This window comes from Oxyura jamaicensis, chromosome 15, assembly GCF_011077185.1.
Source record: "Oxyura jamaicensis isolate SHBP4307 breed ruddy duck chromosome 15, BPBGC_Ojam_1.0, whole genome shotgun sequence".
In the NCBI taxonomy this organism is placed as follows: Eukaryota; Metazoa; Chordata; class Aves; order Anseriformes; family Anatidae; genus Oxyura; species Oxyura jamaicensis.
The window spans coordinates 1,617,406-1,637,541 of NC_048907.1; the positions used below are offsets into that span (position 1 = coordinate 1,617,406).

The 20,136-nt window shown below is 45.3% G+C and overlaps 3 protein-coding genes across 4 annotated transcripts; 1 reads left to right on the forward strand and 2 right to left on the reverse strand.

Annotated features, from left to right (window-relative positions):
- Positions 1-241: 241 nt before the first annotated feature.
- UNG (uracil DNA glycosylase) lies at positions 242-4,980 on the reverse strand. The gene is made up of 7 exons (XM_035340946.1): positions 4,815-4,980; positions 4,130-4,333; positions 3,929-4,024; positions 3,181-3,278; positions 2,427-2,515; positions 2,152-2,330; positions 242-1,622 (listed from the first exon to the last, which is right to left on the reverse strand). The coding sequence occupies exons 1-7, from the start codon at positions 4,902-4,904 to the stop codon at positions 1,482-1,484; spliced, it is 897 nt and encodes a 298-aa protein (XP_035196837.1). The 5' UTR covers positions 4,905-4,980; the 3' UTR covers positions 242-1,481.
- Positions 4,981-5,085: 105 nt separating this feature from the next.
- Positions 5,086-6,688, forward strand: ALKBH2 (alkB homolog 2, alpha-ketoglutarate dependent dioxygenase). The gene is made up of 3 exons (XM_035340888.1): positions 5,086-5,326; positions 5,511-5,709; positions 5,851-6,688. The coding sequence occupies exons 1-3, from the start codon at positions 5,086-5,088 to the stop codon at positions 6,158-6,160; spliced, it is 750 nt and encodes a 249-aa protein (XP_035196779.1). The 3' UTR covers positions 6,161-6,688.
- A 397-nt stretch (positions 6,689-7,085) lies between these two features.
- Positions 7,086-19,597, reverse strand: USP30 (ubiquitin specific peptidase 30). 2 transcript variants are annotated; one of them, XM_035340105.1, is made up of 12 exons: positions 19,447-19,597; positions 18,459-18,641; positions 17,427-17,530; positions 16,477-16,575; positions 15,687-15,726; positions 15,316-15,410; positions 14,498-14,557; positions 13,287-13,373; positions 12,624-12,704; positions 11,906-12,125; positions 11,135-11,243; positions 7,086-10,047 (listed from the first exon to the last, which is right to left on the reverse strand). In XM_035340105.1, the coding sequence occupies exons 1-12, from the start codon at positions 19,544-19,546 to the stop codon at positions 9,783-9,785; spliced, it is 1,443 nt and encodes a 480-aa protein (XP_035195996.1). In that variant the 5' UTR covers positions 19,547-19,597; the 3' UTR covers positions 7,086-9,782. The 2 variants fall into 2 exon arrangements, with proteins under 2 accessions (XP_035195996.1, XP_035195995.1); XM_035340104.1 differs by having other exon boundaries at positions 15,687-15,729.
- Between the last annotated feature and the right edge of the window lie 539 nt (positions 19,598-20,136).

A 20,136-nucleotide genomic window follows, 5' to 3' on the forward strand; every position in this document is an offset into this window, starting at 1 on the left:
ACGTTAACGTCAAGCTGAAATATTTCCCTGTTAGCACGCCTGGAAAACTTCTGCTGGAGGAGAGAGTGGAAAGCAGAGGCGGGGACACACGATCCTTGTGGGACAAAGGTGCCGGGCCTGCGGAGGGTGACAAGGAGAAGCTCCCGGCCAGCCCTTGGCCGGCAGCCCCCACTCAGGTCTCCCCCAGGCTCCCCACTCCCTTCATCGCTTGTTTCCAACCATATCAGACCACAGCACAACATAAACCAAGAGGTTTTTATTTAAAAAACAATCTGGAAAAACAAACAAAACCCAACATATTCGAAAACTTGACTAGTGTTACCTTTCAGAGTAAATACAAAAGAAAAGTTTACAAGGGTATTCTATAAAAACTTGAGCACAGAACAAGGCACTTCCGTTAAAAGAAAGTATGAAGTCAAAGCTGGACTGGAAACCCAGAAGCAACAAATCCTCATCTTCCACCTGGAGTGATGAGTTATTTTCTAGTGTGGCTAGAACCCTCTTTTTACTTCCATGAAGGCAAAGCACAAAACTCTCTCTGTATTACAACCTTAAGAGATCTGATCTGAAACCTCCAGCCCATCAACTGGCAAATCTTGATGGACAGAACTTCTCTTGAAATCAGCACTTACCGGTGGTCAGTGAGATCTGCAGGAAAATCCCCCCTCAGAACAGGAGCTTTTTTTGTGAGACCACATTCATATCTTATGTTCTGATTTTAGAGAATATCCAGTGATCCAGCTCCAGTGGCATACTCCATACAGGATCACCCCAGGGTTCGTCATCACAGCTTACCTGTCATCCGAGTGATTAACACAGAACAGAGTCTAAAAAAACCCTTAGTTCCCCCTTTAAAGGACATGTTTCCTTTGGGAACAAAAAGCCCAGAACATGACCGGAGTGCTGGTCACAGGCTGCCCTTGGCTGCTGGGCAGGTTAGCCCTGAAACCTTGAGGACACAGTGAGCGAAGCCTCTGACAGTGTATTAACAGTCCTAAGAACTTGTGTTTCTAATAAAGCTTGCATCTGAAGCAAAAAGGGGAAAAAAAATAAGTCTTGTCCCACAAGGGGAATCCGAGTGGCTCTAGTTTCACTCCCCCAAAAAAGAAATCCAGATTTGCACAGCAAAATGATAAGGAGGAGGTAAAGCAAGGCATTATTTACAAAAGCTGAACAGCTTAACCTGTAACAATTCACATCCCTTCACAAGCAAACATCTTCCCATCATAACAAAAACAAACTAACACCGAACTGTTTTCCTTTGATTCAAACCAGGCTGAAATCTGTTCAAAAAAGTCAAACAGTCCACATAACATTCCAATTTGCTCTTAAAAGACAAGAAAATCTGAGAGTTCAGTCTTTTGTTCCTTGAGCAACATCAGGAGAATAATCTCAGGTCAGCAGAAGTTCTTCAGAAACGAGACAACCCTTGAAACAGGGGCTGTTCCTGACCCCCAGACCCCACAGCTCATGCTCGCAGCTCAGAGCGCTCTCCAGTCAATGGGCTTCTTGCCGGATTTCTTCAGCAATTCGTTCGTCTTAGAGAAATGCCGACAGCCAAAAAAGCCCCTGTTCACAGAGAGAGGCGAAGGATGAACCGTCTGCAGGACGTGGTGGCGCTTCTGTGAAAGGTAAAAGGAAAAAACTCGTTAGATCTGCATGGTTTTAGCTCCCTGGACGAGGCTGGCTGCTCCACTTCCTAGCAAGCAGATGTAATTTCCTCTCCACATTTCCTCAGTTATCAGAATGAGAAAGAAAGGCCCAAAAACCCAGCCATGAAGGCAGAAACTTTTGTCCCACTGAGCAGAGGCAGGAGGAGTGGCTGTGGGCAGAAACAACAACACCCAGCCCATTTTTCAGTTGCTGTAATCCTAACAAATTTTACACTTATTCACAAGCCCCTTCCTAGAAATACCCTGTCTGGGTCATCAACTGGAAGCTTTTCTGACAACAAGAGGTTACACTTGCTCCACTTTTGTTGCCTAATTCCGGCAAAGACCAAGTTAGAACAAAAAGGCAATTAAGTTTGACAGCAGCGTTCAGGCAGGGAGAAAAAAAAACTCAACTCTGTATGGAAACTGCCCTCTAGTGACCACCATTCAACCGGCAAAAAATAAAGCAAGTCCCAAGAGAAACAGAAATCATCTGTACCCTGTCAATGGAGCTGCCCTTCTTCTGCGCGTAGGCTCCCCAGAGCATGAAGACAACGCCGTCCAAGTTCTTGTTCAGCCAGGACACCACCACATCTGTGAACTGCTCCCAGCCCTTCTCCTTGTGGGAGGTGGCCTGGTGAGCTCGCACCGTGAGGACAGCATTGAGCAGGAGCACGCCTAGCACACAAAGAAAGCCACGTTACTTGCCTTTTCCTGCTTCCCCTCAGCAGTGGTAAATAACTGGAGGTGTCCCTAGGATCTCAGCTAACTTACCTTGCTTGGCCCAGCCTGTTAGATCTCCATGACCAGGATGAGTGAAGCCTTCAATATCAGTCGACAGTTCCTTGTAAATATTTTCTAAACTGGGGGCAGGAAGGGAAGAAGAAAAGAGATCTTAAATTATGCTTCTGAGGCAAACTAATGGTCTGGTATTTAGATATTCAGCGGAACTTACCTGATTAGGTATCTTAGAATCGTTATTCAATTTCTACTTAAGTTACTACTACTCCTAGGTAAATCAGATCTTTGCCTTTCCTACCAGTTATCAAGTCCTAACCTTGCAAGCACTTCCAGCAGCATCCAAGTGTCTTAAATTCACTGCCAACAACTAAGACACACCTGTGCTCTTTGAAGTGCACGTTTAAAGATAAGAGCAGACAGCACCACTTACTGCTCTTACACTAAACAATGAGATTATTGATTTTAATTTAATCCTTTAAGATAACGCAGCCGTTTGGAGCAGCTGGGCAACAAGGCTTCTTTGTGTGCCTGGCTAGATGCTTTAGGAGAAGGCCTCAGCAACATAAGTGTACGTTTAGCTGTACGTTTAGGTCTAAGCATGTTCTTCAGAATACCATCTCCAGAGAATTATGCACATTTTCAAAACCATCTTTCCTCTAGGCAACACACAACTCAGGTTTCAGCAGCTGTAACACATCCCCTGTCAATGATCTGACTCACAGCCATGAGTAACAGAACAAATTAATTTGTAAATAAAAGTACTTTTGCAAATTGAGTACTGCTATACCTGGGCGGAGGTGGAACGGGTTTCTGGACACTGAAACAGAGCCCATGAGCTTGATTAGGTCCATGATACGGATCTTGTCCCAAGATTACAACCTTCACCTGAAAGCAGAACTTCGTTATTACTGAGTTGCAATCAGCATTATTGCCAAAAGTGGAAAGAGAGCTTACAAGCAAGCTCTATCCTAAAACAGGCAGACAAATACCTAAAGAACTGACATACCTCACTGCACACAAGTTAAGGAACACAGCCCCTGCCTAAGTCTAACCTCACCACAGTTTTTCTGATTATGGAAGTACTTTGAGTACAAACAACCAAAGCTTTCAAAAATCCACAACACTACAAGGGTATTTTCCAAGGAAGTTTCCTTAGACTTGAATTTTACGACACATTCACAGTGATATCCACAATTACAAACACAGCTTATTGCCAAGGGAATTACCTAAGACAGTCACATATTTTTTTTAATTACAGTTCATTAAGATAGTGGAAAAAAAACAAGAGGTACAAGATGCAAGAACAGGCACTATGTTATGCTGGTAATACTAAAAATAAGGTCAAGAGCCCCACTGAAATTTTAAGGGAAAGCCCACAGCTGGTAATAAAACACCAAAACCAAACTTGGGTGTGGGAGGAGACCGACAGAGCGGGACCCGCGGGTGCTGTGCACCAGCAGCGCCCACACTGGGGCAGCCCGCAGGACCCCACAGCTGTGCCTGTGCTCCCCCCCGAGACTTGCAGCCCCACTCACATCCCTGATGTCGCACATCTGCGTCCAGGTGAAGACCTGCTCCGGGGGTGGGTACACGGTGTGCCGCTTCCTCTCCTCCGCCACGAAGGCCATCAGCTGCGGGCAGAACAAGCGACTCAGCGGGGACCGGGACCGGGACCGGGACCGGGACCGGGACCGGGACCGGGACCGGGACCCCCCCCCCCCGGCCCGACGGCTCACCTCCAGGAAGTAGGGCTTGGAGAACTCCTTGGCCAGCTGCCGCCGCCAGCTCTCCCCGAAGCCCGGCGGCACGTTGCGGTCAGCCAGCCGCTGCAGCGCCGCCTCCTTGTTCCTGCGGATCCGCTCCAGCTGCTCCGGGCTCAGCGGCGAGGCCCCGCCCGCCTCGCTCCCCGCAGCCTTCACCTTCTTGGCGGCGGCACCGGCCTGGAAACAGCGAACGAGCAGGCGGCTGCAGAGCGGGCCCAGCCTCGGGCCGAGCAGCGGGAGCATCCCGGCCACCATTCCGAGCCGTTCCGTTCCGGGCCCCGCTCCGCCCCACTTAGGGCGGCCCCGCGGCGCACCGCGCCCCACGCGGCTTTTTCGCGGCAAAACAGCGCCGCGCCCCGCCCCCCGCGCGCTCGAAATTTCCTATTGGCTGCGGGCCGACAGCCCGCTCCTCCCTATTGGCCAGCAGCAGCAGAGCAAGGCTGGTCTACCTAGCAACCGTACCGTGAAGCCCATGAGGCACCGGCGGAGCGCGGGCTCCATCAGCCGGCAGCACCGCGGCGTTAGGACGGGACCGGAGCCCCGCATCCCCCCCACATCCCCCCGGGACACCGGCGCCCACTCCCTCCCCCAGCGCCCCGTGCACCCCTAGCTCCCCGCTCCCCCCAGCAATCGCTCCCCGCATCCCTCTCCCCATCACCTCCTCATCACCGCCCGGCTCCGGGGAGCGGCTGCGCTTCCTGGCGGGCGCGGGGCCGAAGAAGGAGAGCAGCGTGCGCTGCCCGATCATGGCTGCGGCGGCTCCTCCGGGCAGCGAGCGGCGGCGGCGGCAGCGGGACCCGCGTGGACTGGGGAAGTGAATTGGCGCCAAAACCGGGCGAGGGGGCGGGGCGAGGGGCGGGACGAGGGGGCGGGGCTCCGCGCGCGCGCGCGCGCTTCCGCAGCTCGTGGCACCGCGGGAGCGGGCACTGATGGCGGGGGGCGGCGGGAAGAGGCCGCGGCCCGAGGAGGAGGAGGAGGAGGAGGAGGAGAAGAAGGAGGAGGAGAAGAAGGAGGAGGAGGAGGACGGGAGGGCAGTGCCCGTGCTGCCGCCGCCCCCCTGCCGCCAGATCCGCGGGCAGGGCCTGAGCTGCGAGTACCGGCTGCTGTTCGGCCGCGCCGAGGCGGACAGCGTCCTGCGGCGGCTGGAGAGGGACGTGCGGTACCTGCCGGGTGAGCGCCCGGGAGCCGGCTCCGAGCGGGGAGAAACGGTGGTGGGAGGCTGTTAGCTGCTGCCTGCAGGACCCGGGAACTCGGGGTGGTGGCATCCCCTGGGGGTGGCATCCCGGGACGGTGGCATCCCCCGGTAACCGTGGCACGGAGCTAGCCCCGACCCCTTTGCTTCTCGTTTGAGCAGACGACCAGACCAAGCTGCACATCTTCGGCAAATGGCACAGCATTCCCCGGAGACAGGCGGTGTACGGAGACCCCGAGCTAACGTACACGTACTCGGGGGTCACCTTTTCTCCCGAGCCCTGGATCCCAGTTCTCGACCACATCAGGGAGCGTGTGGCCTCGGTCACAGGACACAATTTTAATTTTGTCCTCATTAACAGGTATGTCAGATGTCCAACTGCATCGAGCAGCTTGCCTTTCAAATGAAAAATTGCTTGCTTGAGTGTGTCATTAGTTCACTGAAAAGTCCCTTGACATTCGTGTTATGGAACTGGGAGAAGAACTAATTATTTCCCTTACAGATACAAAGACGGTCTGGACCACATAGGTGAACACCGAGATGACGAGAGAGAACTGGTTCCACGCAGCCCCATCGCATCTGTGTCCTTCGGAGCCTGCAGGGACTTTGTTTTTAGGCACTGTGATTCCCGAGGGAAAAACACGAGGCGCCGCATCGAGCCCGTCACGCTGCAGCTAGCCCACGGCAGCCTGCTGCTGATGAAGTACCCCACCAACGTGTACTGGTATCACAGCCTGCCCGTCCGCAAGAGGGTGCTTAGTCCCAGAATCAACCTGACGTTTCGGAAAGTGATGGCTATAGACAAGAAGTGAGATATCTGGCAATCAAGCGCCCGGTCTTTAGAGTCTGAAAACGAAGGCTTCCTTCCCCAGCATGGCTGCCAGTTTCTGCCTCAAAGAGTCTTTGACAATCCAAAGCGTTAAACCAGAAGAGTCGATAGTATACCTGGTACCTTGCTAATAAATACTGCAACTGTTGATCCAAAGCACCAAGAATACTCTGTATGTGCACTGTGGCTGGAGTCCTGCTGATAGACATTTTTCATGAGTAATACCCTTGAGGAAGTTGTGTTCTCATCTGATCTGAATGCATCTCCTTGCTCAGAAAGATTGAAATATTCTGTGTCCTTGACAAAGTGGTGAAACAGTTTGTAAATACCAAAAAGTGCAAGGTGTAATCATCTGGAGTGAGCCGGTAAGCTGACAGTATTCATTGCCTGACACTTTCCAATATGTTCTGTCAATAAGCTACGGTTTGCTTGTTTTTAGAAATAAAATACAAATGAGACCAACATGAGAGGATTGCTAAGGTACAAATAAATGTGCAATATGTACAGTCACTATGACCTGTCAAAATATATTCCTCTGTTGCTTTACCTCGTCTGCTGGCACGGAAGACTGGATTCTTTTGGTCAGCAGCGTGGTGGGACAGGACGGGAGGATGCAGGAGGTCCTGAGCCAGAATGGGAACTGGTCCCCGTGTAAGCAGGCTGTAAGCACGTGAATAGTGCTGGGCTGCAGCCTTCAGCAGTAGGTCTGGCAGGGCTGTGGAATTAACAGATTAGACAGTTTGGAATGGACAATCCCCACCCTCTGCCACTACCAGGAAGTGGGATATTTAGCGTGGAAAGCTGTGGGAATGCATCTTACCCAGTGCTGCTTCTGTCAGATACACTGTATGCGGTCTGGCTTAGAGCTTGGTCTTTGTTTCAAGAAATTACCACCTGCAGACAGCTACTGTTTCTATTAAGTTTGTTCATTTATTGCTACTGTACAGTTACAAAAATACCCTGAAGTGAAAACGCAACTTCCAACAGCAGTGCAGTGGTTCGACTCTAATATCATATACTTTTAAATAATACACAAAATAAGAAGAAACCAAAACACAAAGATGTCGCCTGGAGGGCCTTATCTGATGCTTTGTAACCCACGTTTTCTTAACACCCTTTCCACCAAAAGCTTGTGAGTAACGCAACAATATTGGAGGATGCTCAGGTGCCTGCACAGAGCCCACTGCCTTTGAAAGGTGAAGGCCAGGGTGCCAACATCTGCAAAGGTTTCTGATGCTCCCAGCAGGCTGAGAGTATCCAGCACAGCACAGGACCAGGACTGAGGTGCCGACACTTGCCACCTTCCTGATTGAGCTAAGCCAAGGCTGCCTGCTCCTTCCCAACAGTGAAAACCAGAACAGACGCTGACTATTCAACCCTCATCTCTACAGCCCTTGAGGAAGCTTTCAGAGTAGGTCTGCAGCTGAGTGAAAGCGAGCAGTTTATTAATGTCACACAGCTTCCATACTCAAACTAGTCCCTGCTAGAAAGCAGCTCTTTGCAAAAAAAGACATTAAAGGTGCAAGTTTGCAGTACTGCGTGGCTTTATGTCACTGTTCTTTATGCCACGCTGATGAGGTTAAGACTGTTAGTCCATTGTGTGCGTATGTTCTGACTCACCTCCAGCATTGCTGCTTTCTAAACGAATGAACTTAAAATTCAGAATTTAAAACCCTTAATCAAACCCAATGAAAATAGATACTGCAGAATATACGCTACTGGCAGTGGAAATGTTTGAGGTACAAATTGTAGACCTGGAGCTCTGCAGGATGTTTTCCCTTAGGTGATCCCCAGCACCGCTTTACAGAATTCCTACCACGCACCCGTGCTGCCCAGAACGGAGGGGTCTCTCCCCTCTTAGCGTCCCCAAGTCTGTTAGATCTTAGTTCAGGACATTTTTGGCATTTTGCATCTTTTTTTTTTTTTTTTCCCTTAACTTAAAAAAGTTAAAACCATGCTACTGCTGGTGCCCTAGCCTAGACAGGGAGGCTTCTTCTGATTAGTACGTTTGTGGAATTAGAGCGCTTTATGTACTACGAACGTTACCTGGAGGAGTTGTGATCCATACTCCGGAACAACGTGACTGTAGGCAATCTTTTTTCATGTACATCTATTACCACTCCTATTTTAGCTGGTTTTGAGCTTCCCATTGAGGAAATTGACTGCCTGTGAGCTTCACGCAGTGATACCAATACATGAAGTTGAAAGTTGCCTTAAAAAAAAACTACTAAGACAGTTGGTACCATTTTAAAACTTAGTTGCTGCAATACACTGAGAAATCTAGTCTGAGATTGTTTTTTTTTCCTCCAAGCTACAAGGATAGAAAAGAGCTAAAACCAGCCTGCATACTTCATTCCCGATAATGTAAAAAGTCAAAAATAGATTTTGTTTCTCCTTTCCTGCTTTGTTTGGGCATTTTTTCTTTAAACACATCAATCCAGAGCAGCAAAGTACAACTTCTATGTACTTTGCAGGTCTCTCTACGTACATCTAACGCAGTGACAGCCTTTTCTGACTACTTTGCCAGACAAGCGCCCATCAGTCCTGATTCATTTGCAGATACTCTAACGAGGATGCTCGGGCTGCTACTTATCTTAGCTCACAGTCACAACCAGCATAAGCCCTAATGCTCAGCTGCAAGCCTGACAAGGTGTATCTGAATGTTGATGGAAAATGATGGTTTGCAACATTCAAATAGGAAGGGGGCAGCTAGAACACCGATTACAGTAGCTTCAAAGTAACGGCATTAAAAGTTGTAGTCCATACTACAAGCAACAGCATTCACAGTTTCATAGTGACCAAGGAAATTACAATACCGATTGCTAACAAAAGCTTCCATGTCTTAATTTCACCTATAGAGCACAGATACAGGGCAACAAATCAAGGCGTCAGCTCTTCTTTGATACAAGAATTTGATCTCTTCTCCTGCAGTTTGAATCAAGTATTTTTGTGATGCATAAAGAACTGAAATCTTAGGAAAACAGCGAAGAGGGAAATAGGTTTTTGGATTGTGCATATTACGTAGAGATGCCTTGTTTTATTCATTAGCTGTGATACCAAAAGAAATCTTGTTCATAATTCATCCCATCATCTTGAGACATTTATCAGAACACAACTGACATGCAGTGGACTCAGACAATGGTAACCTAACTGTTCAAATAAGCTCAAGGCACTTTGTTTCTCAAGTCATTGCCTTTGATAACAGTAGCTTCCCATCAGCCGCTTCTGGGGCTCCCTTGTTAGAAATGTCTGCAGTGAAATGTACAGGATTAAAAGCATCTCCCTTTGAAAATGTACATGTCAGGATAGGGAATACGGCCCTGGGAAGTCTGCTTGAAATGTCTGGTTTAGAGCTGTGATGTTGACAAAATTACTACCTAACAGAATAAATGCTTCTGTAATACAAATACGTTTTGGACTGCACAACGTTAGCAGACCAACTTTGGGTAGCATCATTTTGGTACAAAACAACTCCCACAGGAGCCATTGCCATAGAGGGAGGGGAAAGTTAAAGGGCCTGCGGTGGATTATTTGCATAACAGACAGGAGGTGCAACGAGGATCTCGGAAGAATTTTCGCAGTTTTTGTCCTCCTTCAGCTCTCAATCATTCTTCAGCCCTCAGCTCCAAACGTTGGTGCTGTACCTTCGAGTGAACACGCTCATAAAAAAGCAAGTACGCGCTAGAAGAAAGGACTTCCTGCAAACTGGCTTTGCGAACTGTGTCATCTGAAATCCATAACCACTGACTGCTGACAGAGAGCGGGTTTCTTGAAGAGGGTGGAGAGCGGCGGTAAGTCACAAAGTGTCCAGAATGCATGTCTCCATGATGAACTACGACTGCCATCAGACGGTAAAGGTATACAGGGGAACTGAAGGAAAAATGAGAAAAATGAAAAAAAAGGGTCACCAGACCTCGTGGATCACACGTTCCTAAAGAAGCTCCAGTTGTTTTCTCTTCAGTTGCAATTTTTTTTCAGCAAATAGATGTCTCTGTGAGAGACGTGCTGCTTTGCAATTACTTTTCAGTGTACTACATCTTCACTGCAGTGCTGCCTTATTCTGCTGAGAAAACCAAACCTTTTGTTTCAAAAGTTTAATGCACCAGAGGGCTACCATGTTTTGCACAGTGTAACTGATTGAATTTTTCAGCAGTGGTTTCCATCAGGTGTACCAAAATGCCAGTGTTTAGTTCTTGCAGCACTAACTGAACAGAAAAGTTATTCTAGAAAAACATAATTTTTAACTGAAAAGAGGTAAAGTTGTGTCAGGTAATCCCCAAATGACAATGGATGTACTTTCAAGGACTTGCTCTACAACTGTGTTCGGAACAAATGTTTGGCACAAAATGCTTCCAGGCTCCTCTTCCCACAGAGACCGCAGGAAGCGTGTTCCCCATGGAAATAATAAGCAATGGGAGACGGAAGAAACATTATAGAACTATCATTGCTCGCAGCCATGAAAACAAGTGAATTTTCTCAAAGGCCAAGAAAACAGATTATCAGCAGAAGCATCAAGACTGGATTTACAAAGTAGAATCATTGCAGCTGCAACTTAAATTGAGCTTGTTAAATATAATTGTAAAGAAAAATCTGTAAGAGTTCTAAGAATTTCTTGCAATAATTATAAAAACATAAGAGGAAGATGTAAAATAAAGGGGTAGTAGAAAAACGGTTAGAATAAGAATATGGGTATTCAGAAGAATGACTGCTGCATCATGAATCATAGAAAGGAGACTGAATTTTGCTTGTAATATGCTATACTCTCTTTTTTAGTAGCAGAGAAATGGAGCCAAAGACAACCACTAAAAATCAGCCAAGAGAAGAGAAAAAAATCCTGCACAGGAGCTAGGACAGATGTAAAATGCTATGGCCACACAGCCTTCTGCTAAAGACAGAATAAAGAAATACGTAATTTGAACAAACAGAAATAGAAATAGGGTGCACATTTCTCACTTACCTGCACTCAGGGAATGCAGCGAGCGGAAAAGTTCCCGAGGACATTAAAAATGAAGTGGAGCAGGCACCATTCATAATGAGCGATTTAGTACCATGTGTCTGTTCTGCATCTGCAAAAAAAAGTAGACATTCAGTAATTTAACTTAAATTAGGACCGCTAATAACTGCTTCTGTTTCTACTGTATCTAAGAAGTATTGTGAAGTACTGTGAAAGTATTTTGCTTGATTGGCAACGTCAGCACCATCCCTTAGCAATGAGAAGAGTAACACAAAAGCAATTACCATGTCTTTGGATATGACACAGGTGAAAATGGCCACGTGTACAAAATCCCAAATAATTAAAAAATCTTGAGTTGCCTAAGTCGTAGACTTCCTACAGGTAGATTTTCAAGTTGGTTTTTAAGAAGTCACCATTCCAAGCATTCCTTCTGCACCTGTTCTGAAGCCTCAGAAGAGATCATTAACAAGCTAATCACTAGGACTTCCTGAATGCAATGTTCATCAGTCCTTTGGATCTGAAACGTTCAAGTTCTTCACTACGTGGCTTTTGTTTGTTTCTATGTTTTTTAATATCCAGTAGAATCAAATTAATAATTAAAATTGCCATCTAAGCCCAGAACACGGCTTATTACTTGCTGGGAAAGGGATTTTTACCTGTCCTCTTTGCACAGTTTAAGTAAAGATACCGCTCTTAGGATGACATTCTGCAGATCAGATGTTTTGTCACTGAAATGGAGAAACACCTGACTTATTTTACTTTCAAAATAAATACCTGAAGGTTTTACTGCTACCCCATCCTTTGTTCCAGGCTTTGTCTCTTCAGAGTTTTTCTGGTTCGGATCATTCTGGCTTAATTTATGAACAGGAACGTGGTATTTGTAGATGTCCATGATCAGAAACTCATTGAACTGTACATGTTCGTGACGTTTCAGGGGTGTGCCTTGGTTTGACCAGCTCAGTCTTTGCAGATGGATACATAAACACTGAGGGAGCTTCAGCCAAGTTCCATACAAAAGGAAAGCCGAAATACATTTTAAATGAAGAGAAACAGCTGTTAAAGTTTAAAGCACACTAATGGAATGGGTAAGTCTAATGGATAAGGAAAAAAAATGAACTGGTGTTTCTTTATGTGCTCCTCTATCTGCATTAAACTTACTGCAGTAGTATCTGTGAATCACAATAAAAACAAATAAAAAGGAAATCAAGAATTAACACATGACATGTGAACGGCAATTAAGCTAAACTCATGTTTAAACACTTCGCTGAATAAAAGTAGAATATTCACATTCTTTAAGCTACAGAGTTGATGCTTTGCTGGAGCAAGGCCTCAATGACTACAAATATTTCACAAGTGAACTTTTTTTTTTTAAAAAAAAGTTAAACATTAAAGTGCAATACCAAGAAGCAGACATGAAGCAAACATCAAAAAAAAAAAAAAATACTGTTTAATAGGATTGAAAGAACAGATTTGGAGGGTTAGCTTGCCTCACCTTCCCTAACTTTAATTGCTTAACAAATGTTGTTCTCTGGTTTTCTATGCTCTCTCCATTCAGAGTCCCTGCTGCCTGAATCTGCAAACAAAGGGAAAAAATAGCCATTTGATTACTTGTTGTATCCAGTTACATACAATAATACTGCCGTTTTGCATACTGCAACCAAAAGTAACTTTCTGGCAAGAGCTATGCTCACTTCATTAATTGCACATACAATTTCCACAAATGTTTTCAAGAGTTGTTGGTCTGTCCTAATGGATCACAGTTGTAACACAAAATTAAGCAAAAATGAGTATTTAGAAAACAAACCCAGTCTCCAGGTTTACGTGTAGTTCTCTGCCTCTTCTGTTGGTTTTGAAACCAACCATTTTGGCTGTCTATTGTCAAACTGTAGGCACCTGTAAAGTACTGTTTAAAAATACCAGAACAACAACAAAAATATCTGCAGTATTATCTAGATCCAAATAAAGCATTTGTAAATTGTTATATTAGTAATAAATAAAGCTTAAAAAAAGTGAGGTAGTAATTCCCTTTTTATCATAAGGGATCCCAGGCAGGCTGGAGGCTTTAGTCATGAAACAAGTAGAAAACCAAAGCCATAATTCTCAGTCAAAAGGCTTGAAATCGAGCTAGAATGTTACATAAATTAAAACTACATACTTTTGTGCAGTTGTCACACACAACATCCTTCACGGATTCCGAGGAGATGAAATGATGGAGGCAGTGATCCAGCGTCAGTGGACGACCCTTAGAACAACACCACCAACAAAATTATTTGCAGTAGTTTTAGGGCGCATGCCATTTAACTCTGTGACAGTATTTCATAATCTCGGTGATAGGAACCATACAATTGCAGATCTGCTTCTGGAGAAAACACAGTAACTGGCTGAGTATAGAAAGTACATCATACAACTAACTGGGGGGGGTTCTGCCTTACACTGGATTCCGCATGGAAAACATCGCAGCCTCTAGGTATAAATAACAGCTCTGACTCCCTGCATGCCTCCTTTTGTGGCGTTTTAAATCACAAATTCCTGGGCCTGTTGCTATTTTTCCTCCAAAGCTCCAGCACCTCTTGGGTCACTTTTTACACTTTGTCCCTCTACACAGGAGAAATACACAATTCATTGAGTTTAGGCACTGCTTCCTATGCTTCCTTGTAGGATGTACTACATGCTGCCAGTGTGAATGGCATTATCTCCAATGATGGTATAAAATAAAACACAAATAGCAGCAGATGTGTCAGAATCAGAATTCTCTAGCTATCCAGGAGCATATTCTGAAGACAGAAGCCAGTTGAAAGCCATGTGAAAGTTGTTCCTTGTCTGTAAAGATAAATCTCTAGCAGACATTAGGTAACCAGCTGTTACAGCACAAAGGTCCTGCACATTTTGCCCCAGAAATCTACAGTGTTTTTGTCATTTAAAGTTTTTTTCACAAAGCCCAAGGGAAACAGAAACAATTTCTAGTTGAAATCACTTGATCTAAAAGACTGTATTGGGTAATAGCGTGCTATCACTGCACAGACAGAGCACTTGAAGGTCACCTTCTGAGGCTGCCAAAAACACACGGCCCTTAGGATACGATCTGGTCTGTTCAAATTACGACGAAAGGACCAAACACTTCACCAGGAGAAACAGAAAGCTACCGGTGTCAAAGTCACACTTGTACTAATTGGTAATTTGCCCTAACACATTCGTGGTAAGGTACTGTGTTAGCACAACAGGATCATTTCTAAGGAAAATGAAATAAACTCTAGCTGCTCATTTACACAGGCTGTAGCACCTTCAAAAGACACTAGTGAAGATAAAGCTATGACGACAAGGCAGTAGACAGACCCACTGGATCGTGCATCAGAAACAGATACGTACCCACACAGCTGCTGGGATACTCAGTGAGAGGCTGTCGAAGGTATCATACCTCACAGGACTCTGCAAGAGAGTATTTCACATCCTGTGAGCAATAGGCTACAACAGACCATAAAAAAACAAAACCAACCACCCACACAACACTGTCACACAAGACAAATGTATACCTCCTGCTGCCTATGTGTATCTGGTGGAATAGGGTCAAGAACACCCAGTGCCAGGAAATACCCGGTGCAGTGCACAAGGTGCTACTCTGCCTGTTTCTATTGAAGCTGCCCCTGCTCACTTAAATTTGTTTAAACGTTTTTGAAAAGTAAAAGTACTAAATGCACTCTTATAGTTTCATCTATTAACTAGATTGATTTTCTGTATTTTATTTTTTTTAAATCTAGATTTTCTTTATCTCCTTACTCTGGAAAACTAGACCACAGCTTAATTTGCCTTTGCATGTGCAATCTCAGTACTGCATGCTGAATGAATAGCTAGTCCTAATCCACGTGAGTGGATTTTCAGGTATGATACTGTGATATCGGATAATAAATGTAGTAAGACACTTATTGTCTGATAAGACAGCTGTTATCCCCAGAAAGTGGGTCACACTTCATTTTCTTCCATATAGCGATAACGTTCTTGTTCATCACCAACGCCATAAGTACCTGGAAAAGTAACAGCTGAAGCTGTCAGTCCTGCAAACCTTTGAGCTTAAACCAGCGTTGTTGGAAACAAGGGATGATGATTTCACCTCAGAATGCACTCTGAGTCTCAGGCATCCTTTTTTTTTTTTTTTACATATACACATTATCAGACCTGCTTTGTTATACCTGGTGTTCACAGTGTTTGCAAACCATGTTGCTGGTCAGCCTTCCATGAAAAGGATGCTGAGACTTCCAGCGATTTGACACAGGAGGAAGAGACCCTGAAACACCAAATTGAAATTGCCCTTTTATTTTCAAAACATCCATGTTTATCACTGTAATTCCCCCTTCTTGACCCACAGCAACAAAAGTAACTGCTCTAAAACACATTCTGTCCCTCTGACAAATAATTAGTGGTATTTTACAGCTGAAGGGGAGATGTACTTCAGTCCAATAAAGACAAAGATCATTTAATCTTACCCCCTTAATAAACAAAGTAAATACACTATGACTTAATATTTATATTTCAGGATGACAAAAAAAAACAACACACATACCTCTTGTTCTGCAGCTTATTTGCTTTTGGGTTATTTCTGGCTGCTACAGGGGAAGATAAGAGATTCATTAACTCTACCTCAGAAAACCTTAAGTATTAAATGTGTTCTTATTTCATGCCTGATATGCCTTTTACATGTTAGAACAATTGTATGAATTTCAGTGTCATTACATTCGAGAAAGAACAAAAAACCTGGCACACAACAAATTTCTAAGTGGCAAAAAAAACACTTCTAACAAAAGGAGCAATTAACCTATGGAATTCTTTGCCTGAGAGCACTGAAATAAAAGCCTAAGAGATTTGATAGACTTTTTATATGTGTTTTAGACAAAAAGAGATATAAATCTATCAGCATTAAGCTGACCACTAATATTGCAAGATAAGCTACAACTTCACCTCCAAATGGATTATTCCTTAGGTGTCCATTCTGCAGTTTTCAAACCTTTTTCATCCGTCTTGTCTTACAGATAAGAAAAATTGGTTAGGTGGACTGCTGTTCCACGCTAGCACTTCAATCCCGACATTCAATGGATTTAGGGATGCAAAAACCCATGTGGAACTGGGATTGGTATAAACCCAAATACATTTGCTTTCAAACTTTTTTATTATTTGTTAGCCCGAATTAATAATTAATTTCTATCAGAGCAGTAAAGAGCTGTGTAAACGTAATGAAAATGATTTCAGTTTCTAAGCAGACACCTTATACTTGACATGCTTAGGAATCTAGGCAGACTACCAAGGAGATTTAAGAACTTCTGCTGTTAATGAAATAACGTCAGTAAAGGGGTCACCTCCAGCGAATGCACATCAAACAAATGTGTGACACGTGGGTGTCGATCCCGTTCATCTTCCAATGAAGAGGTAAGGACGTGAAATAGTTCATGAGCATCCTATTAAGTAGAGGCATAAGATTTAGAGAAAGCAGAACCAAAAGAAATCCAAACACACACCTGGAGTACTGATGCTCACATGACTACGTCACCACACTACGCAATTTAAGGAAAAATTACTGCTTAGAGCCCATCTTACACCTTAATAGCAATCATTTGTGCATCCACTGCAATTTTGGCAAAAAAAGTGTTTTATATGAAGCTGAACTTCATAACAGCACACATTATTAACAATATTCTGCTTTGAATAAATTCAAAAGGTTCTAAAATCCTTGGAGGAAAAAAAAGGATGCACAAGTGCCAGCTTCCCTGGGCTTCAATAAGAGCTTCATTGAAATCTGTGCTATTTGTTTTGGCTCTGAAACAGAAAAGAAGATACAACCGCATTTTGTGAATGAGATCATTGATTCGGTTCGTTGGCCATCTGGATTCACTTAGTGGCTGAAAATACTGAAAACAAGGCTTAGAAATCTTGTATGTTACATGTGACTGAATTTGGAAATGTTGGTGGAGCTCATCCCTGCAAGCAGGGTGGTACTTTAGCACAGAACCCTAAGGTATGGCGAAGTTAGGGCTGTATGCCTTCTGTTTTAATATTACTGGCTCCATTTTACCAAATCTGGTGTAATTAAGTATGAGTTTTGAAGCAGACAGGGTTTCCATGACAAATATATACGCAAGCTGAAAACACCATTCATTAATCACATGGCTGATTTCCTTCACTATTAAAAGCAAACTCTTTGCTACAGCAAATATATGACTCCCAGTGTTATTAGTACTATAGCTTCAGCTGGCTATTATTCCTTATCTAAGCTGTGTACCAGGCAGTTTAGCTTGAATTTTGTAATCACCTGCTCTTCAAATGATGAGATCTGCCACCTGTAAATTCTTAACACTTCTAATAAGCAGCTGGCATCCAGGACATCATCTTCCATTACCTCTTGACAGGATAAAGCTAAAGACATCACATTTTAAAACGTTAGAAGGGGCCACAAAGAATGGTTAGAACACAGATCTGCTCATTTTAGGATTTATGGTACTTAGGTGTAACTGATTACCACAAAGTTATTCTTGATTAAGACAGATAGATAGCGACAATCAAACCAGAATTAATTAGCATTCTCACCTGACAGTGCAACGGACTGCATACATTTTCCTCATCTAATACATATGCAAAATGAAAGGTTTCTCAACTAACTGATACAGAGAGAATAAATAATATTAACTGCCTGAAAAGATACATTTTATCCAACATAAAATGTCTTTCATTTAATAGTCTGTATTTTTGACAAAACAGTAGGCTTAGAAAAAATTCTTAAACTGTATTATAATGCATTAATTTTCTTGTTATGGATTTCCGAGGGCCCATCTCATTGTGAAAGCACTTTCCTACTTACACTGCAACCATTTTTATACTGTTTTCACCATTAATATTCTGTAAACAACAAATGCCTTAAGGCCTGTGGAATGGGTTCCATAACCACGTTTTCAGCACCCCTGCTGCCCTCTGCCTCAGTTTGTTCGACCTGCTGGCAAATGGCTTCTTCTGAACAGGGTGTGGGATGCTTGACTAGCTGCTGCTTCTTGATTGCCAGGCGAGTCAAGGAAGACCTGAAACCTTCCGCTGTTGGCCAGGGAAACAAACAGCTTCAGGGACACGCAGTTGGGCCTTGTATTACCCGGGCTTGGGACGTTTTAGATCTCTACCTGTCTGTAAAATTCGGTTGAATTTGGTCCATGAGTTTAAAGTTAATAGGGAGAAATTTAAAAAAGAGAGCAATGAGAGACCACCTGACCATCCTTTCTTTAGGAAATAAGACTTACCAAGAGTACTTATGCTAAGTATTTTCTTAATTTATCACAACATGAAAAAGTTAAAGTACCTCTGAGGAGATGCAGCAAAGTGAGTGACAAGTATTGATGCTCGGTGGATTGGTTCTGCTCTGTCTTGTACTGCGCTGTAAATTCCTCCAGCCACTTGATGAAAGACGGGCATGAAGATAAGCCTTGCAGCAAAGAGTTCATGAAACAGGTGTTTCCTAAGTTCAGGAGGCCAGGTACGAGCCCTACAAATACATATGTCAGAGTTTACACCATGAAGCCTAGGAAAACGTTACTATTTTCACTGGCAGGTGTTCCGTTAGGTATTAAAAGTACATTAAAATTAGATTATTTCAGTTTACTTGGTGCCTGAACCCACTAAAAACTAGAAGGCTCCCACACACATGACAGCATACTATCGCTACATACGTGCTGGTCTCCAGGACTTTCAGCACTCCAAAAACCTTTCTATTTTTTTCTCTGAAAAATATTCACTTTCCTGATAGGGATAGATTCGTACCAACAACGCTAAGGTTCAGGATTATCTGCAAATTACTGTACAAGCAGGAACTTAAAAAAGCTTGGTGCCAACAGATAGAGGGCTGGGAGCCCCGGGGTCACCGCTGTGCCTCGGCGGGGCCTGGGGAGGCCAAGATCCCCACACCGTGACAAAACCTCGCCAAGGGCTGGCACAGGGCACGTCTGCACAACTCCGCTTGGCGAGAGGCTGTCACTTACCTGGTACTGAGAAGGTATTTTGCATCCCAAAGCACAAAATAAAATAAAAGCCTGCCTGCAGCAGTTTGGTAATGAGCTTATACAAAAGCAATACAAACATACTCCTAATAAGTCATAATTTAACAAAATCAATTTATACAGGGAATACTTTACGATAGCAACAGAAGTCGGCAGTTCAGCCCCCAATTTCCTAAGGCGTTACGTTTCTAAACATGACAAGAACGGCCAAAATCGTCTCCTCGGCCACAGCAAGGAATTACGAAGCCGAAAGCGGAACCGAGCGCGCTCCCAACGCCGGGAGCGGGGCCGCACCTCTCCGGCGCCTCTTCCTCTGGGCGATGGGCCCCCACAGCACGTAGACACCGGCGGCCAGGGCAGCCGCCAGCCCCCCGAGCACGCCCCAGCTCTTCATCGCCGCACCTGCAGCGGGACGACGCCGTCAGGGAGCGGCTCCGCGGGGCGAGGCGGGGCGAGCCGTGCCTACCGCGGAGGGCTCGGCTTCCCCCGCCCCCGGAGCCGGTGCCGGTGCCGGTCCCATCCCCGCAGCCCCGGTCCTGACCTGGCGGAGCCGCCCCCGGCCCGCAGCCCCCCTCAGCGCCCCCCCCGCCGCCACGGAACCCGTTCCCGCAGGCTGTGGGGGAGGCGGACGGCGAGAGGGGTGCGCCGGAAGTGGTGCGGGGGGGACCGCTTAGCGGCCGGACTGCCCCTAGCAACGGTTGCTAAGGCCGCGGGAGGCCCTGCGCGGCCTGGCCCGCCCCGGCCTGGTCCGACCCCGGCCCGCAACCGGAGCTGGGCCCCGCAGCTCGCCCCGCAGCGCTGCCGCCTTGTGCCTGCAGCTGGGGGAGCTTCGGGGGTCTGTTAGCAAGGGGTGTGTTGGCGTCCGGGCAGTGCTGGCGGCCACAGATAGCTCTTGAGGGATCTCACCTCGAGGTGGCAGCTGCTGAGCGTGGCTGCGAGGCTGCTGCTGCTCACCCTCCAAATTAATCCTGCCGGCATCGGGTA